The sequence below is a fragment of the Lissotriton vulgaris genome, chromosome 1_1, assembly GCF_964263255.1.
Source record: "Lissotriton vulgaris chromosome 1_1, aLisVul1.2, whole genome shotgun sequence".
NCBI lineage: Eukaryota > Metazoa > Chordata > Amphibia > Caudata > Salamandridae > Lissotriton > Lissotriton vulgaris.
The window spans coordinates 1,623,434,383-1,623,453,593 of record NC_141685.1 but is presented as its reverse complement, the minus strand read 5'-3'; the positions used below and the strand labels follow the sequence as shown (position 1 = coordinate 1,623,453,593).

Here is a 19,211-nt window from a genome sequence, read left to right as displayed (position 1 = left end):
TTGACAGTGCTGTCTGCGCATAGGGGACTTATTTAAGGTTAGGTTAGGTAATGTATCAGCCAGTTCTGACCACTGTAAGCATGGCACTGCTTCTGTATCTCAGGTCTATGCACTCATTGTTCTATTTTAGAGCCTCTGCCATTGTGCTCTAAATGACTCCATGATGCCACCATTCCAAGACACATCACAATGCCTGCTCATTGGTTGAGCCACCCACCGGGATGTTGTCCCGAGTGAGGCCTATAAGATACTCTCCGTGGGCCCTGGATCTGAGATGCGTGGTACCTTCCTCCTTTCTTCTCTCTCCCTGCTATGGATCCTCGACTGCTCAAGCACCAACAAGCAATGTGTGTATCAATTATTTTTTTCTTTTCTCATATCTGAGTGTCTTGTATTTATTCTCTTTCCACCATTGGTGCTGCTCCCAGAGACAGCAAGACTGACATATGTAAGAAGAGGTGTGGTTAGAACCCAAGGATTATGGTAACACATTCTGATTGGTTGTGTAAAAAGATGAACTGCCCGTCCGAAATTGAACTGGGTTTCCATCAGATTAGGGCATATAAGTATGTGATTGGGGTGGGGCACATTCAGACAGATGTCAGGCTTGCCTGGCGTGTTACTTTCACTGCTGCAGTCCTGACATTTCAGTGTACTCTATTTCTCAGAATCACTATCACTTTCCATTCAGTCTAGTCTGTATCTCACCCGGCTGGATGAAAAGTCTCAAAACCGACTTTGTTTTTGCTTGACCTTTGAGATAGTGATGACGACACTTTCTCGAAATCAAAACCGGGTGAAATATCATGGATCCTACACTTTTCCTTTCCCAGACCCCAACAAAATAAGGAGGCTTTGTGACACTTTAGAAACTATCAAGAATTCCAAGAATTGACTTTCCAAAATGACAAATATTCCCACAACTAAGCCCATCTGTAGCAAACTCGTTTTAAATATTCAATTGACCCCTTTAAAAAATGAATTCCTTATCCCCCCAAAACATTGATCAAAGGATAAGAAAGTCTTCTATTACCTCTCAAAAGAACCCTCTCATTTAATATTAGATAATGTTAACTATACGAGAAAAAATGTACAGGTAGGAATAGAACTGCACATAAACTCAGCAGTGGGAATTTTTTATTTATCTCCATTATAACACAAAGAATTATAAGTATTTTGATGAGTGATACCTCCTATGCTGTTGCCTAAGAGCATTTTTTTTAACCCATGCTGGAATTATAACTAAAGGCATGCTTTTCTTGTGCACAACAGAGTGAGCGTTTGAGAGGCAAGTGATGGTGAATGCTTGGTTAATGTCTCTGACTGTCACTGAAGAGCTCTAATTCTACCTCTTTCAACTCGTGCAGTCTGCGGCGACCGGCCCATGGTGGCAGAGCGCGGATCCCGCATCGTCGGGGGCACAGATGCCAAGCCGGGCACCTGGCCCTGGCTGGTGAGCATTCAGCAGCCCTCGGGAGGATACTTCAGCCACCTGTGTGGGGGGACGCTCTTCAATCAGGGGTGGTTGTTGACTGCCTCACACTGCTTCAAAGGAGAGGAAAGGTACGACTGCATCCTTCAAATCTTTTATAATCTGTGACATTATATTTCTAATAATATAACAGATAATGTTGTCATATGCTGATCTCGTGGTTGCAAATGTTTCCTGACAGTGCTTGCAATGTGGGATAGAGAGCTGTAGAAAGAAATCTAGATGACATTGGTTTGTGGGTGTGACTGCACTTTGCTGGAGGTAGCATTCCAGAATACCTTCTGTACAATGCAGCCATCCCTACCTGCAAGGACACTGCCTTTTCCAAAGTGGTAGTAATATTGTCAGAATATTTCTAGCTCATAATCCGCAAAGATCCGCTATATCCGATATAAACCCATGTTGAGATTCTTTAATGATGTGCACAGAGTTCGGGAGCTGGGCACGGGGATTGGAACGCCTTCAGTTTTATTTATTGGTGCCTACATGTCTAGTGTCCCTGAAGGTAGTTCTGACCTAATTGGTAGATGCAGCTGCTTCCGGAGATGTGAGCAGGGATGGGGCAGTTGAGATGCGGCTACCTGTCAGTTACAGGTAATGTAGTGAGGAGCCAGTGCCATCTTACTGGGGACCTCGGAGCGAAGTAGGCATTCCGTGGGCTAGACACTGGACCAGGTTGACTGGGAAAAAGGAGGAAACATATATATTTTTTTTAACAGGATGTTTTTGGTGACTGTCCTCACTGATTTAGTGACAGAGGCTGGCTCTGTCTTGAATTTGACCTAAAGCTAGATGGTAAATTTAGCAAAGCTAAGGTGGTAATCTAGTAGTTGAGTTACAGTAGTTTCTGGAACTAATTAGGCTGTGTAGTCATTTGAGGGGTCTTGGGGGTTGTTTTGGGACTTGGGGCTGTCATGGAAAATGCTCAGTTGCTGATTTTAGAAATGTTTTTGTGGGAAATATGAACATGATTTCATTTAAGACCTAGTAACACTTGCTTTGGAAAAATTGTTTGCTAGTTGCTGGTTTTTATGGTCTGGCTTCACAACACAGTTGTAACTAGACATTTATGTGAGAATCACCAGGAGAGGGGCTTTGTCTCCTCCCACATGTTGGGGGACAGGAGCACATGTTTTGCATTGTTCAGAAGTGGTATGCTTCCTCAAAAAAAGTGCTTATCCTCCTCACAGCTTTGACCATTTTGTTTACTTATACAGCTGAGGGAACTTGAACTTTCAGGGTCACACACATGACATGGTAATGCCATTAAAGAGAATGTCTTGGATAACTAAGGGGGGTCATTACGATGGCCATTTTCCGCCCGCCATATTATGAAGGCGGGCAGTGCCATTGTGGCCGGAAACACAGATCACCAAGTATCCAATGGGCTCCTTGAGCCTGCCCGTACTGCGGAGGCCCTCAGCATGTAATGCATGCCGGCGGTGCCTAGCAGGCACCACCGGTCAGATTACGATGCTGGCTCTCCACCAATCTTTCCATGGCGGTTCACCCGCCATAGAAAGGCTGGTGTGGCTGGCCTTTGGGGATCCGTTGAGCGCCCCGTTCCCTTGTGCAGGGGAAGTTGGTTTTTGGACTTCGGGGGCACCTATGGTGCCCTCTCATGTTTCCCTGTACCATGTGGCAGGCACCCCGTGGTGCCTGCCACTAAGTGCAGGGAAAAGCAAAACCTGCCTTTTTATGTCTCGCCTACGCAGCGCGCATGTGCTGCTTAGGAGGGGACCTCTTCTAATCAATCAGCTTTTCTCCCCTAAAACATGCAAGGCGTGCACGTTCAGCGATTCCCTTGCAGGAGCGAACAGCGCCATCTGGTAGCAATTATCGAGCTTGCTCCCGCAAGGGAATCACTGCGGCGTCCCTGCTCTCGGCCGCATTCCCCCTCCCACTTGTTTGTGTTGTGCTCTGTTTACGGCTATTTTACGCATGCGTGATTTCACAGGGCTCGGTGTTCAGGCACTAGGATGGGTAAATAAATTGATGAACGCTTTACTAGTTCTCGTGCTTACACACAGGGCACTGCTGTTTATCAGATATTTGAAGTCTTCTTTCCTGTTCTCCGTTTGCGACAACGTCATTGATATTCTCTGACACAACACCTTCCCGTCTTTTGGATTGAGGGCTTCAGTTTCTTCTTTTCTTTTTCATTTGGGAGTTGAGTAATCCAGGCCGGAGCTTTTATTTGTAAATGTCTGGTTAGTTTTACTTTTATTACTGTTTTGTCTGTGCCTTAATTGCTCATCACCCTATTTGGTAGTCGCTTCCTCTTTGAAACATATTAAATCTTCTGTCAGCGTTGTAGCTTATTTGTAATGCTGGCCACCATAACAGGAGGTGAACATGACTGTGTGTAGTGCTGTGAGTCGGGTCTTGCAGGCGAGTTCTCCTCTTCCTGTGGGATTAATCACTGGTGCTCATTTCCTCCCTCACTAATGTTTATTACATTCTTTTCTAACCCCTCTGCTGTGCAGCCACCTCCGCCGTGTGTTTGTGTGTAATTATATTGTACCATGAAGAGGAGCACACAGTTGACACTTTGCCAGCCTGCTAATAAGGAAGCACACCTACACATGTAGGACACCTCCTAGTTGTATCATCTAGTGTTACAGATTCCTTGATAAGTCTTGCTGAGTGCCAGCCAAACTCTCTATTTGAGATGTGTGATGTGCTAAAAAGCAGAGTACATGTGAAAGACTGTGTCATCCACCTTTCATAATTTCACTGAAGGTATTTACATAAAATACATTAGTCTGGCAGCTATTACCCAAGTATATTTTACTCCTATTTCCACTGCGAGAGAATCTGCCAGCATGTTTCTGCACTGGCTGCTGACCCCACTGATGTAACTCAAAGGCAGTTCTGAATGCAAAAAAATATTATTTTTAGATCTAAAACAGACGAGAAATAGACCAATCATAAATCTTGCTTAACAACCTGTCTTGAACCATGGTAAATACATCTCACATTTCTTCAATCATACACAGTAGAGGGCGGGAGTTCTTGGAGAACAGGGTGGTCTGGCATGGCTAGTCCTCGAACACAGGAGAGGCAGCAGGGGCTTTGGGCTGGAATGGTAAGCGAGAGGGGGCAGGTTAACCATTCAGCCAACCTCAAGTGCTCTGAGGTACCTATAAGCAATGCCATTTGAAATATGCGATTTTGCGTCCGTGGCGATTTTCGAATAATTATTGATCTGCCACATTTTCCACATAAGCCATCATCTGCCAATAAGCCATCATCTGCCACATAATCTGCTTATTTTAACAACAAAATGTTTTTAGCTCGAACAGATCAAAAGTTACAAAACATAAGGCGACTTGTGTTCCTTTTTGCAAAGGTTAAATGGTCATCTTTCAATTGCTTATTGCATTATTTGGGTGTTAAATTGGTGCTAATTAAGGTGAACACTTTTCACAGATACTGTTACCAGGTGTAAAAAGCATTGACATAGCCAATACGTCTCGCGTTTGGGACATTATGAGTGTTGAACCATACAACAGTTGATGTTGCACCAAGGATATTGTGCTGCATAATTAAATACTTATAAGGTCCCAAAGGCAAGACCTATTGGCTAAGCCAATGCTTGTTTTTAAATCTCAGCGTGGATGGCATTGGACTTATCCTATGCTTAAATATTCTTCTAGAAAAACAAAAACAGCCTTTTGCGCTAAGCAGGTTTAGAGTTGGTAGTGTTGTGGAGTGCTCCATATAAAAGAACTGCTCACCACCATAAACCTGAGCTCAACCCAGCCACTTTGTTTTCAAAACTGTGAATAGGCACAGAGTAGCAGGGCCCTCTTCTAGTAAGAAGGCAACACACATAAAACGTATGCTAACATCTGAGGAGACAGTCTCCTAGGCACTAGAGCATACCTATCCATAGAAAGAAACTTGTTGAGGCAGCACCACCTACTCCACAAACAGTATTTATTTATTTATTTATTTATTTATTTTATTTCAAGAGTTTTATATAGTGCTGCTGGACTCTGGAGTATCAGAGTGCTTTACAACAGAGTTAAACACAATACGAATAAATATCAGTATATGCAGAGTTAGAAAACGGGATAACAGTATTGAAGAAGGTATATGATAAGGGGGGAGTGGGAGACAGGTAAAAATTAGAATTAAAAAAAAACAGGCGAAACAATTAACAGGGGAGAAGAAGAAGAATTTTGACAGGGTAGGGGAGGGTATAAGAGTAGAGAGAGTGGACATGCTAGGTGCCCCTATATTTGTTGTGGAGAAGTAGTTTGAGTTCTTTTTTGAAAAGAGAGTAAGAGGGGTTGCAGCGAAGGTCTTTGGGGAGTGAGTTCCAGATGGTATGAGCATTTCCAGAGAATACACGGGATTGAGTTTTTTTTGACATTTTAGTCTGGGTGGGATCAGGAGAAGGGAGTCGGTGCTTCTCAGGGACCTGGTGCAGCCTGCTTTTTTTAGTTTAGTTGCAAGGTAGGCGGGGGTATTTTGATGAAGAGCTTTGTGGGTGATACAGGCAATCTTGTAAGAGGATCTACCTTCGATTGGAAGCCAATTAAGATTTTTGAGGATGGGTGATATGTGGTCAAATCTTTTACAGTCAGAGATAAGTCAGGCAGCTAGATTGAGGACCGATTTAATCAGTGCAAGATGGGATTTAGGGGTGCCGGCAAGGGTGGCGTTACCATAGTCAATCCTGGAGAGGACTAGCGATTGGACAATCATTTTGAAATCATCAGCTGGAATGAAAGGTTTGACTTTCTTGAGGTGGAGAAGGGTGAAAAGAGCGCTTTTGGCGGCATTTTTAATGTGGGGGATGAGGTTCAGATTCTGGTCGATGCTGATGCCAAGTGATTTAACAGAGTTAGAGGTGGTGAGGGAGCAATTGAGAGCTTTGATGTCATCGATCCAGATTTGGATGGGAAGGGTATTGTTTTTGGGGGTGAAAAGAATGATTTCTGTTTTTTTGGGGTTCAGTTTGAGATGGTTTAGATGGAACCAGGCTTGTACTTTAGTAAGGGTGTCGTTGAGGTGAAGGATGTCGTTGTGGGATTTGATCTTGTAGTATAGTTGGGTATCGTCGGCGTAGAGGTGGTAACTGACTTTAGCTTGTTTGAGAATGAGGGTGAGTGGTTCCATGAAAAGGTTGAAAAGGGTTGGGGAGAGGATGGATCCTTGAGGGACCCCGAGTGAGACAGGTTGAGGATTAGAAAGGAAGTGGCTAAGCTTGATTTGTTGTGATCTATTTTGAAGGAATGAGCAGAACCATTTGTGAACAGTGCCTTCCACGCCAAATCGATCTTTGAGGGTGTTTAGAAGGGTGGGATGATGGACAGTATCAAATGCCGCAGAGAGGTCAAGGAGGATCAATAGTGAGGATTCACCATTGTCATGGGAGCGATGGATGTCATCTGTGATATTTAACATAGCAGTTTCAGTACTGCAACCTCTTCTGAATCCTGATTGAAAAACATCAAGGAGATTGAAGTCTAGGATATGGTTCTCAAGTTGTGATAGGACACATTTTTCTAGGGCTTTAGAGAGGAAAGGAAGGTTAGAGATAGGGCGTAAGTTGTTAAGGTCATTGGGGTCGGCAGAGGTGTTTTTCAAGATGGGAGAGATTTGACCAAGCTGAAGGGAGGCTGGGACGCAGCCAGTGGCAAGGGAGGAGTTGATGATATTGGTCCAGAAAGGAGCAATGGTAGTTTTGAGGTCTTGGACCAAATGGGCGGGAAGAGGATCTTTGCAATGGGAGGAAGGTTTGAGTTTAGTCATGATGCTAATGATCGATGACACAGAAACTGGACTGAATTCACTCCAGGAGGCATTATTTTTAGTTATGAGTCTATTAGGAGAGAGGTCTGAATGCGCAAGAGCAGGAAGGGTAAGAGATGGGTCGGGGGGAGTGGGAAGAGTTGACGAAAGAGATAAAGGGGTGTTGGGGAGGGTGTGTTGAGTGTGGGAGGGTTTGAGAGAGGGGGAGAGGGAGGAGAAGGATAGTTCTATATTGTTGACTTTGTTGCTAAAAAAGCTGGCGATTTCTTCATATTTGTCAATAGAGGCTGATATTTTAGGAGGGCCAGTGGAGGTTTGTTTTTTAATAATGCTAAAGAGTTCTCTAGGTCTGTTTTGAGATTGGTCAAGTTGTGACCGGAGAAAGGAGGCTTTTTTATTGTAGATGTGTTTTTTGTATTGGACTCTGGCAATTCTGAGGAGGGTAAGATTGTCATCGGTGGGCTGATTTCACCAAACACGTTCAGATTGTCTTAGGGATCGTCTTTCATTATTAAGTTCGGAGTTGAACCAGGATTTGGGAGGGTTATTTTTTTGTTGTTTGAGTTTAATTGGGGCAATTTCGTCCAGGGCTTGGAGAATAGAGTTATTATAATGGTTGGTTAGGTCATTGGTGTTGTCCGAGAGAGGGGGGTGAAGTAGGCAGGTTTTGATTGTGGATTCTAGGTCAGCAAGACGGATTAGGTGAAGGTTGCGTGTGGGTTTCTTGGGTAGGGTGTTGATGGGCGCGGGGTTATTCATGGGTCTCTTCACGTCAAAGAGGACAAGGTAATGGTCAGACAAGTCAATGGGTGTTATGCTAGAGAGGGGGGCAAGATCAATGCTAGTTATAATAGCATCTAGGGTGGAACCTTTATTGTGAGTGGGGGAATGGCAGAGTTGGGTCATGCTGGTGATTTCCAGGGTATTCTTAAAGGTGATGATAGCAGGGTCATCAATTTTGTTCCAGTGGACATTGTAGTCACCAAGGAAGATATTCTTAGAGTGTGACAGAGAGGATTGGATAATTAGGTCGGACATCTCTTCAGTAAAAGAGATACAATTTCCAGGGGGGTGGTAGATGGTATGCAGCCGAGTGGAGGGGGAGCCGTGAGTAAAGAGATCTGCGCAAAGGTATTCACATGATGTAGGGTCTTGGGATTCGACAAGCGTGATGTTAAGTTCAATTTTGAAAATTAGTGCAAGTCCTCCTCCAGTTTGTTTGATTCTATCTTTCCTGATGATTGAGTAACCTGGGGGAATGAGCAAGTCGAGGATCGGAGTGGAGTGGGCGGTGAGCCAGGTTTCGGTTAGGAATGCTATGTCGATGTTTTCGCTGAGGATCGTTTCTGCAATCGCAGTGGCGTGTTGGGAGGCGGATCGGCAGTTGATCAATAAGCAATGTAGGGGAGAGGGGTCAGGTTGTTGTGTTGAGGGGCAGGGGGGAATAGGTCTCAGATGCTGAGGAGGTCTAGGGCACTTAGTAAGGAGGGGGGGTCTGCTGGTACCTAGGAGAACAGGGATAGTAGATTGATAAGTGGGGTGCATAGTGGAAGTAGATTGAGGAGGAGGAGGCTTAGTGGCTGGGGGTAGGCAGGGAGCGGAAGGTAAGTTCGTGGGAGTTATAAGTTCTGGGGTTGTTAGGCAGGTATCCAGTTGAGGATAGTGTGGCGTGATGGCATTATGGATTGGAATGATTGAGGAAGGTTGGTCAGGTGTGGAATTGGTGGAGGGTTTGTTAGTGAGCGGGGGAGTGTTGTTGATGTTTGTAATCATGCTAGAGGGGAAGAAGGTTGAAGGGTTGAGATTGAGATTGTTGTTAGTGAGCGGGGATAGGGTGTATTGTGAGGGTGTCGGAGAAAAGGTATGAGTGGAGGCGATGGCATTGGTTAGGAGAGAGATAGCGTTTATGAGTGAGGAGAGTTCTGAAACGAGGGATGAAAGGAGAGGTTCGGTGTAAGGGGTTGTTGAAGTGTGGATTGGATTGAGTTGAGGGGGGGGATCTTTATTTGAGTGTGGGGGTGTATCGGAGGAGGATGCGGGAAAGGTATTACTATTGGGCGAGTAGTTAGGTGGAGGTGGTATGGGGACAGTAAGAATTGGCGTAGATGGAAGATTGTGTGTAATTGAGGATAGTAAGGGGGTGAGAGAGAGGGGTAATGTTTTGAGTTGAGGGGGGGATCTTTATTTGAGAGTGGGAGTGTATAGGAAGCGGATGTGGGGGAGGTATAACTATTGGGTGAGTAGTTTAATGGAGGTGGCTTAGGGACAGTAAGAATAGGCGTAGATGGAAGATTGTGTGTAATTGAGGATGGTAAGGGGGAGAGAGAGAGGGGTAGTGATCGAGGGGGTGTGGGGGAAGTTAGGGAAGTTTGGGGGTTGCCTGGGTGTGGGGTGGTGGGACGAGGAGAGATCGGAGATGGGATAATATTGGAGTCATAGGAGGGGAGGGGGGTAATGGTGTTGGAGAGAGGAGAGGATGAGGGTAAATCAGGAAGGGGTGAGAGGGGTGTTGGGGGAATGAGGGGAGAAGAAGGTGTTAAAATTTGGGGTGAGTCAGAGGTGGAGGGTAAGTCAGGAAGGGGTGAGATGAGTGTTGGGGGAATGAGGGGAGAAGAAGGTGGTAGAATTTGTGGTGAATCAGGGAGACGAGAAGAGGGAGTAGGGGAAAGTTGGGAGGTGATGAGCCGTGAGAATGAGGCGGTGGGGGGGTAGAGTTCGAGGGTTGTGTGAGAGATAGGGAGATCGCGCTAAAGTGTTGTTCAAAGATATCAAGGTTGTTTTCTGATGCTTGAATGAGAATGTTACCGGATTTGAAGATGAAGATATCAATTTCACTTGGAAAGGAGGGAGACGGAGTGGTGGAGAGTTTCAGGCTGTATGGGATTTTGCGCGAATTAGATATAGGGAGGTGACTCTGAAATAGGCTTTTCCATTTGGATGGGCGTTTGGTGAAGAAGATGAAATTGGTGGTAAGTGAGGAGGTTAGGCTGTTATGATGGTCGGCAAATAGGGTTTCTGGGTGGAGGCAGAGAAGATTGTGCTTAAAATTTTTCTTGCCGTGTTTGGATAGATGGGATGGGTAGAGGATGGACCACGAGAAAGGGCCGAATTTAGAGATGGGTGGGTTTAAGGTCCCAGGGGGGGGAGAGCGAGGGGTGGGGGGGTGAGAGAGAGGGGTGGAATGATTCAGAGAATATGGGGAGAGAGAGTGCAGTAATCTATGAGGGGAGGATGAAGGTAGAGAACCTAGTATAGAATAAAATGGATAATCAAGAGAAATAGGGCATAAAATGAGGGGGAGCAGTAGGCAAAAGTAATAATAATAATAATAAATAATAGTTAAGTAAAATAGAGCACAAACATAGTAATACAATAAGATGTGATGAGGACTAAAATTAGTAGTTTAGGCAAATAGTAAACAAGTATCGCAATGCAATAACATAGCCAAACATCAATTAATAAGGTGCCAATAAGAGAATTAAGAATTGCAGAGTATACAGACAGATGAAGTAATAAAAGAGTAAAGTCTAGTATACATTATTAATGTGTCAAAAGAGAGTTGGATAGTTTAGGCAAATTGAAAACAAATTGAAAACAAATATATCAATACAATAGGAAGTTATGAGGCAGTAATAGGAAGTAATGTGTCAAAAGGGAGTTGGATAGTTTTAGGCAAATTGAAAACAAATATATCAATACAATAGGAAGTTATGAGGCCTAAATTGAATCGTATAGGCAAATAGAAAACAGGTATGGCGATATAATAAAATAGCTAAATATAGATTAATAATAGTAAGGTGCAAATAAAAGAATTGTGGAATGCCGGGGATAAAGGTAAAATACAGCAATAGAAAAAAATAATAATATAGCCGAATACACAATAATACAGTGCAAAATAGAAGACTTAAGACTTGTAAGGAATAGAGTTATATAAAGGAATAATGCATTGCAGGGGATATAGACAAGTACAGCAAAAAATAATATATAGCCAAGCATACATTAATAACTTGCCAAAGATAGAATTAAGAATTGTCAAGTCAGTGTTGTGTGCGCATTTAGAATGGTCCATGAGTCGTACAAGTTCATCAGACAACGCGCCCTACAGATCCAGGCATCGGACGATGACAAAGCGATTACGCATTCTCTGCTTTGCTCCAGGAAACACCAATACCTTTGGGGTAACACCTGTTTCCCCGCCTCCCCACAGTTGACCCACCCCAATGGTTGCGCAGCTCTCGGGCAGGTTGTAGCAATGTAAGCGACACTTTCTCGGATCGCACTTTACACCAGCCCATGCGCTGTCTGCAATGTCCACTATGCTCTGCTGCAGTGAGTTGGACCCTGCGGGTCAGTGCGATGTAATCCGCGGATCCGTAGGTGCATGAGAGGTCCGAACCAGGCGTTTCAACTGTTAGGGTAGGAGACACCAGCGCACGTACTTATCATGTACACGGAGAGTTGATCTTGCATTTGGCCGCCATTTTGTGTCAGGGGCGCACCATTTTGACCAGGCTAGTTGCGTGGGATCCCGCTTGCCTCATGCCCATATTGCAGCTAGTTTAACATGTGCAGACTAGATTGCTGTGCACTTATGAACGGCTTCCACGGGTGCATGTCCGCGAGATAGGCAAAGTTCGTGTCATGGATATTACTTCCCGTGCATGACAATCGCGGCTTGTGAAGGTCGTGTCGGTACCGCCTCTGATGAGATTTGTTTAGTGCCACGCATGTAACACAGCGCCCTCTGACTGCCGTTAATACGTATGTTATCGGGCCACCAACTTCACCACCACATATTTTCCTGATGCATTCAAATTGCAGAAGTTCGGAGTAGGTTATATTTACAGACCCACTGCCAATTTATGAATAACCAAGACAACCTCAACAGCAGGACAGTGGCAGGCACAATTACAGGGCAGATCCCAGGGAAGATTTCTCGGTTAGCTCTATACTCTTTTGGGTTTTCACCTCTATAACACATGCTTATCAAACAATCATAGCTAGAACATCATAGGGTTCCAGTACATGTAGATTAAGAGGAAGACTACTTTAAAAAAAAAATAGAAACTCTTTATAAAACAGAGTGTACTACCCATTCTGATGGATACATCTAAGTGCAGATTTCTCACCGTAAAATATTCCACCAGGCTTCAGACTGGATCCATAGATTTATTTTGCAGTGCTCCTGCATACTACCAGGTGGTGTGGCTGCAGGTTGACTACCTCCCTCTCTAAAAGTGATGGTGTGCAGCCGCTTTGAAGTGCCACTCTTGTGCCCTAAATATATGGTTCCTTCCTTTCCGTGTCATTTGGTGTGGATTTGAAACTCCGCTGCAGAATTTGTTGGTTTCCATACGATGTCTAAACTTCCAAATGGTGTGCTAGAGAACCATGTACCCTCCGAAAATGGCAGAATTCAAAGCTTGCTGGAATGCAGGCAGCAGAGTTCCATCACAGATCTGCGCAAAGTGTGTGTTTATGTTGCCTGGGCTCAAGAGATGACTTGTGATAAGTGCACCTTCATGCACCAAATGGTGATTCGAGACCAAGAGGCAAAGCTGTACGTTGCAGAGCACAATAAGTAGTCATGGCTTTGTGTAGGTCCTGGTCCTGGTGCAAGTCGCATTGCCCATTCTGCAACTGTTCCACTTCACCACTTAGTCTTGAAGCAAGGCAAGACTTGACCCCATCCTGCTACTTAGACATTAGGAAAAAGATGGAAGAGTGTTGAGATGTAAGTGGCACTCCATCGAGGTCACTGAGGTGATTTCTCAGTGGGTCATGATGCACTCCCAATTCAATGGGCGGTCATCAACCCTGCAGCAGATCGTGGTCTTCAAAGAGGCCATTCCGCAGATATTGCACTTCAGACTCCCTCATGTGTGCATTCGGGCCACAAGGTTCCTTAAGGGCCTTTAGTCTTCTTGCAGCCTAAGGTCCCACCCCTGTCCCGTCTGTCCCCTTGAGACCTACTGCTGCATCCGTACCAAATTTGGTACAGACTTCAAAACTGGACCCTGGTTTCTGCATCCTGATGCTGGTGCCGGAAAATGACTGCTGTCAACAAATAGATCAGATCCTGAACCTACATCGTCGGCCTGAGCTCAACCGATGTCACTTTGCAAAATTACAATAGCGCAACAGTTTTCATGCAACCTGATTCTAGTCCTGTGCCTCTCTCGTGTCACAGCTGCCAGTAGTTTTGGACCTGACTCTGATTCAATGCCAGAGCAGGATGCACTACAGGATGTGGATGATGAGTGGTAGGGCTTGCACGACTGCCCCCGCCCCTATTATACTGATTGTTTTTCCTTTCACTTACAAAATACCAGTGGGCTTGACAATCTCACCAGAAGCAAAATTTGACCTGTCACTTGGGCCAGCAATGGAAAAGACTGCCACATTTGCAGTGGTGGTTCGCAGGGCAGCTGAAGTACTAGAGTTACAGTTGACCTCCTCTGAGACTAGGACAAATGTTTTGGCAGATATTTTAGAGCCCGGCCGGCAACTTCTGAGCCATTGCTTCTTTTTAATGATACATTTGGTGGTTACCTTGTTAAAACCATTTTTCTACCTGCCTGTGAACAGGCTATTTGGCAGATGTCATAGACCGGTACCAGGTAATGCAGATTTTCTCGCAAAGTATCGATTTCCAGAGAGTTTTATTGTGCAGGCCTCAACCATTAACATGAATCCTAATTTTTCCCCACCAATCCTCCAGGTAGGAATCTAAATAAGTATTTGCAATACAACCGGTCTCGCATTTACACAAGTTTAAGCTATTGGCGTTGTAAATGACAATGCCTTTTCTTATGTTTTTAAAAAAAAGGCTTTTTTATTTGCAATATCAATAGCTCAAACTCACGTAAATGCGAGACCTATTGAATTGCAAATACTTGTTTATATTGCAGCATGTGCTGCAGCCAGCAGCACCCACCACAATGGAAAAAAAGCCTTTTGCGACGGCTGCGGTGGCGGCCACATTGTAATAGCATATGTGGGACTGCCACCTTATGGGCGGAGGGTCCCCATCCCTGGGACGATGGTGGATGGACAGTAGTCTGTCCACCATTGGTATCAGGCTGTAGGTAATGTATGTTTTCCCTTGGCAGCAGCACAGTTGGGAGGAGGGCAGTCATTAGCCTTTATGGATTTTTCGATCTGGCTTGACAGTGAAACTGTCACCAGACCTTTTAATCTACACCTATATTATTCTGCAGTTTATTACTTACATACATATCCATAGCCATCCCCATGCTTCCTACTTGTAATGCTTGACATTAGCATACATTACTTTAAAAGCAGACCTTTTTGCATTGCCAGTGCTTGTTTTTTTAAAAACCTTTATTTACCAATTTTAGTACAATAAACGTAACAAACAGAAGCGCTCACTGTCATTTCTACACCCACATATTAATCAATCAGTAATGAATTAAATTGAAACCAACATCAAGAATCAAAACCAGACTAAGAAAAAGTAGTTACATGATTACAGTCCCAATGGCCCACCCATCCCACAACATTAAGGATACCAGCCCACCTCCCTCTTCCAGCCCATCTATCCGCTGTAAAACAGTCCCTCAACACAGGTATCATGTAATTGTTTTGTTAGAGTTATCAAACAATTAATACCATATTAAAAGCAAGATAGAAATAGTATTCATGTACCTCACATATATTAAAGCTCCAACTGGTATATCATGTGCAGTTGTTGCTATTTAATCAGTGGAGATAATTTCTTAGATAACGGGGTAGAACTATTTCAACTTATGCATAATAATTTCAAACACTGAAAATGTCATCAATAAATGCACCATTGAAATATCAGGTGCAGCTTGTACTGCGAAAGTCAGTACAGGGTGTAAAAAAATACAGGAAAAGATGAAACCTTTTATGCGTTCACTGTCTCAAAGACGAGCAACTCAGACAAATTGTGGTTGATACAAATTGCAGCAGTAATACTTTTGTAAAATTACGTGATCCGTTAACATTTATACTTTGAATAAATTACATATTTGAGCGAAAGTCAGTAGAAATGACATTGATCAGTGTGATGGGTAACATTTGAGTTTGATCCTTGGGGGCTCTTTCTCGAGACAGATAGAGAAAGAATGGCTGAATCTGCAAATACAAAATGAAGGGCAGTCTATTCTGACCACTCATATTTAATTGGCTTGGCTCTAAGAAAGCCACCGTTAGTGATGAGTTGGTGTCCAACTCTGAGAATTCTATCCACTCCCTCTACAGTTCTCTCCATACTGTAAAATACTTTGTGAATTCTGGATTTTCATAGCAAGTCTTAATTTATTTATTTTTATCTATTATTGAAAATATCTAAGGAATGGACAAGTTTGCTTTACTGTGTGAATTCAGGAGCATTATATGATTTAGGGCAAAGCCTGCAACTCGCAAATCACGGGGATTGCAACCACATAACACCTTTTTACTATTTACAAAACTCCATGTAAGAGCTGGGAAAGTAAAAACTGTTTCTGACTTGTGAAAAGGCATTTGCAACCCTTTCTGAATCACCAATAGGAAACAGTTTGAAAAGGGTTTTCCCATCATATTTGCGATTCAGAAATAATAATAATAATAATAATAATAATTCACATTTGTAAAGCGCGAACAATCACCCGTAAGGGTCTCTAGGCGGTGGGGGCCGTCAGGAAGATTAAGCAAGCTAATGCCCAGAGTCACGTGGTGCTAGGCTAATCTGCTGCCGGCAATGCATCAGTGGTTTGTGACTTTAAATATGATCGCAAAACATTTATCAGATACACCCCAAAGGGGATGATATCTAATCTGCAAATGCAAAACTGTCCCCTGGGACTACTTCCCATTTAGAAAATGTGTTGGTGGCCTCAAAGATATACTGATATCTTTCCCAAAGGAATTTTTTTTTAAGTGGCAATGGTCCCATTTGAATTTGGACTCTCTAAAACAACTTTCCATTTTAGAATGTAAATGCCTGCAAGAACAACGCGGGGGACAGGGGACACCCCTGTCTTGTCCCTCTTTGGAAGTTGAATTGTTCCGAGACTGCCCCATTGATACGCATACACTGTTCTTGGAAGTGCCAGGACACTCTATCAAACGCTTTCTCCGCGCCTGGTGTGATTGCCACAGCTGGTTTGGCAGACTTGGAGGATTGTTCAAGAACATGGCACAGGAGTCTTGTGCTATCATGTGCCATACGTGTCTATAGGACCCCTACTTGTGGATTGCTTATCAGATGAGGGAGTACCGAGTTGAGCCTTACGGCTAGGATCTTGGCATAGATTTTGCAGTCTATGTTGATAAGTGAGATGGGTCTGTAGTTTTGGGGCCATTGAGTGTCTGCCTTTTTTCGGGATAACTATTATGTTAGTTTCTGACATGGATTTAGACACCGCACCCACCCCTTCACCGTGGTTGAACAATTTTTTTATAGTTGGGGTTAGGAGTGTTCAAAAGCTTTTATAGAAGGAGGCCGAGTATCCATCTGGGCTCGTGCCTTGTAGTCTTTAAGAGAATTGATTGCCATCTCAATTTCAGTTGCGCTTATCTCCCGTCCTAGGGACAGTGCTTCCGCTTTTGTGATCTTAGGAAGGTTTAGTTTGTCCAGATACCTGGTGCATCCTTCTTGGTCTAGTGTTTCATCCCTTTTGTAAAGTGCTTGATAGAACTCACTGAACGTGCGTAGGATGTCTTTGTGCTGAGTGTGCGAGTTGTTCTGTGGGTCGGTGATGGCAGAGATGGTGTGTTGACTTTGCTTGTGTTTCAGGTATGACGCTAGGATTTTCCCTGCCTTGTTGGCCTCGCAGAAGTTAATCTCTTTGTATTTGTTTATCCACATTCCAGCCTTATCACTCAGGGTTTTGTTGTATACTTATTCTTTTTCTCGTCAGCTCATTAAGGATGTAGGAGTTCTTTATGTCATTGATGTGGCTTGTCTCTAGGTTTTTGATATCTTTTTCTAGCTGGTCTAGGTGTAGTTTAGCTTTTCTATTCCGTTTGGTCTTTATCTATTAGTGTCCCTCTGACTGTCACTTTAAGCGCGTCCCACAGGATCTTGAGGTCCATGTCTTGTGTGTCGTCATGACTAATGTAATATTTAATGGCTTGCTCTACTTTGTTCTTGTCTTCCTGGTTTGCCAGAACTTCATTGGTAAACCTCCATCTGCGGGTGAGGTTCTTGTTGTGTCGACCTGACAGTTGTAGGCTGATGCATGAGTGGTCTGAGACAGTTCTAGCCGCTATTTCCGAGTGTTCCATTAAGTGGGTGTGTGAGTCTGAGATTAGGATGTACTTAATTCTGCTATATGAGTTATGCGGGTGGGAGTAAAAGGTGTAGTCTCTGGTGTAAGGGTGTTGTAGTCGCCATGGGTCTTTCAGGTTGAATCTGTTGCATATGTTCTTTAGAATGTTGTGTGAGCTTGGTGGGAGGGCTTGGGCTTGCGAGTGTATGTCCAGCATGTAGTCTAGTGTTAAGTTAAAGTCCCCAGCAACCACAGTAATGTCGTTTTGGGGGATTGCTTCCATTCTCCTCGAGACCCCCTCCCAGTATGGAGTGTCATCTGTGTTTGGGGCATATATGTTCACTCAGGGGGATGGTTCCCCCCCTCTTTTCAGTTGTGTTATTAGTAGCCTCCCTGCCTTATAGTGATGTTGGTCTACAATGGTTATCTTCGAGTTCTTATTTATCAGCGTGATCACACCTCGTTTCTTCCCTGTTGCAGGAAAGCAGGCTATCTGTCCTATTCACTTTGCTTTGGCTCTCTCTAAACCCATACGAACCCCCATGAAAGTGCTGATCAGAAGTAATCGTCAAACCTACCACCTCACTACCCACTAGTACAGGACACTATCCTCCCCCCCTCATCTCTTCTCTCTTTCCCCCCTCTTTCTTTTTCTCTCAGAGTAGACAGAAGACAGGGGGCAAATCAAGCATAGACTTTGATATAGTCCTACCAAGCTGATAGATGCCTCCAACACAGTGCGCCAATACTATATGTTATATGTTCTATGTTATATGTGTTAGTGGAGTAATGCAGAGACGAACAAACTTGTGTTCTAAGGGTAAACGGGTATACAAGCATCCAAGGAACTTTTTTTTTTGTCCTCATATATGCCACCAGAATTTGTATGCTCTAGATGGGTCTCACTGTTGTATCTTATACTGTTGTTTTCGAGTCCGCCCTGGAAACAGTATCAAAGCAGACAGAGATGTCCCAGAGGTAGGCTGCTTTCCTTATCCTACTCCTCCAAGCCTATTTTGGGAACCCTAGGCCTGGAGGAGGACAGGACCGACACAACCTCTGGCATAATCACAGGACCGCTCACTTATTTATCCAGACCACCAATTTAGACCAGACATTCTCGGTGTTCTCATTACGACCAACCAAGTCCATTTTACATACTTCCATTATATACTTCAAACATACTGCGAATCTGGGAGGAGCTGTTGACTTCCATTCCATGCAAATTTGTCTCCTCGCAATGACTACTATATAAAAAATGAACTGAGTATCCAAACTGTTAATATTATAATCTTTCAATAAACCAAAGAAGACAAGTCTAAGTGAACAAGTAATAGTTGTTGACAGTACATCACCCAAAAAGTCCATTATCGCTTTCCAGTAGTCCTGAATAGCTGGACAGTCCAAGAAAATGTGAATATCATCAGCTGCACAGTGGTTACAACGGGGACAATAATAGTAATCTTGTACAATTTGGCCGGAGTCCAATAAACTCTATAGGCCGTAAACAGATGGTTGCGTCTTAAGTTGGCTGGTTTAATTAGCCTCTGAGAAAGAAAAAAGGAGTCTAACCATATTTTGCTGACTTCTTCAGGAGGATCAGATGTACAGTTTCCCCATAAATTTATCACCTCCAAGTGCTGTTTATTCTCCTCATCTTTAATTATCAAGTTGTACCAAAACGAAAGTTCTTTTAACCCTTTCCCCCCTCT

The 19,211-nt window shown here is 43.8% G+C and overlaps 1 protein-coding gene across 1 annotated transcript in view; it reads left to right on the top strand.

The window, feature by feature from the left end:
- Window positions 1-274: 274 nt before the first annotated feature.
- LOC147750920 (acrosin-like) overlaps window positions 275-19,211 on the top strand; it is a 110,949-nt gene continuing 92,012 nt past the window's right edge. Inside the window, exons 1-2 of the mRNA XM_086937324.1 lie at window positions 275-347; window positions 1,368-1,563. Coding sequence (XP_086793450.1) covers window positions 275-347; window positions 1,368-1,563 — 269 coding nt within the window. The remainder of the gene's footprint in view (window positions 348-1,367; window positions 1,564-19,211) is intronic.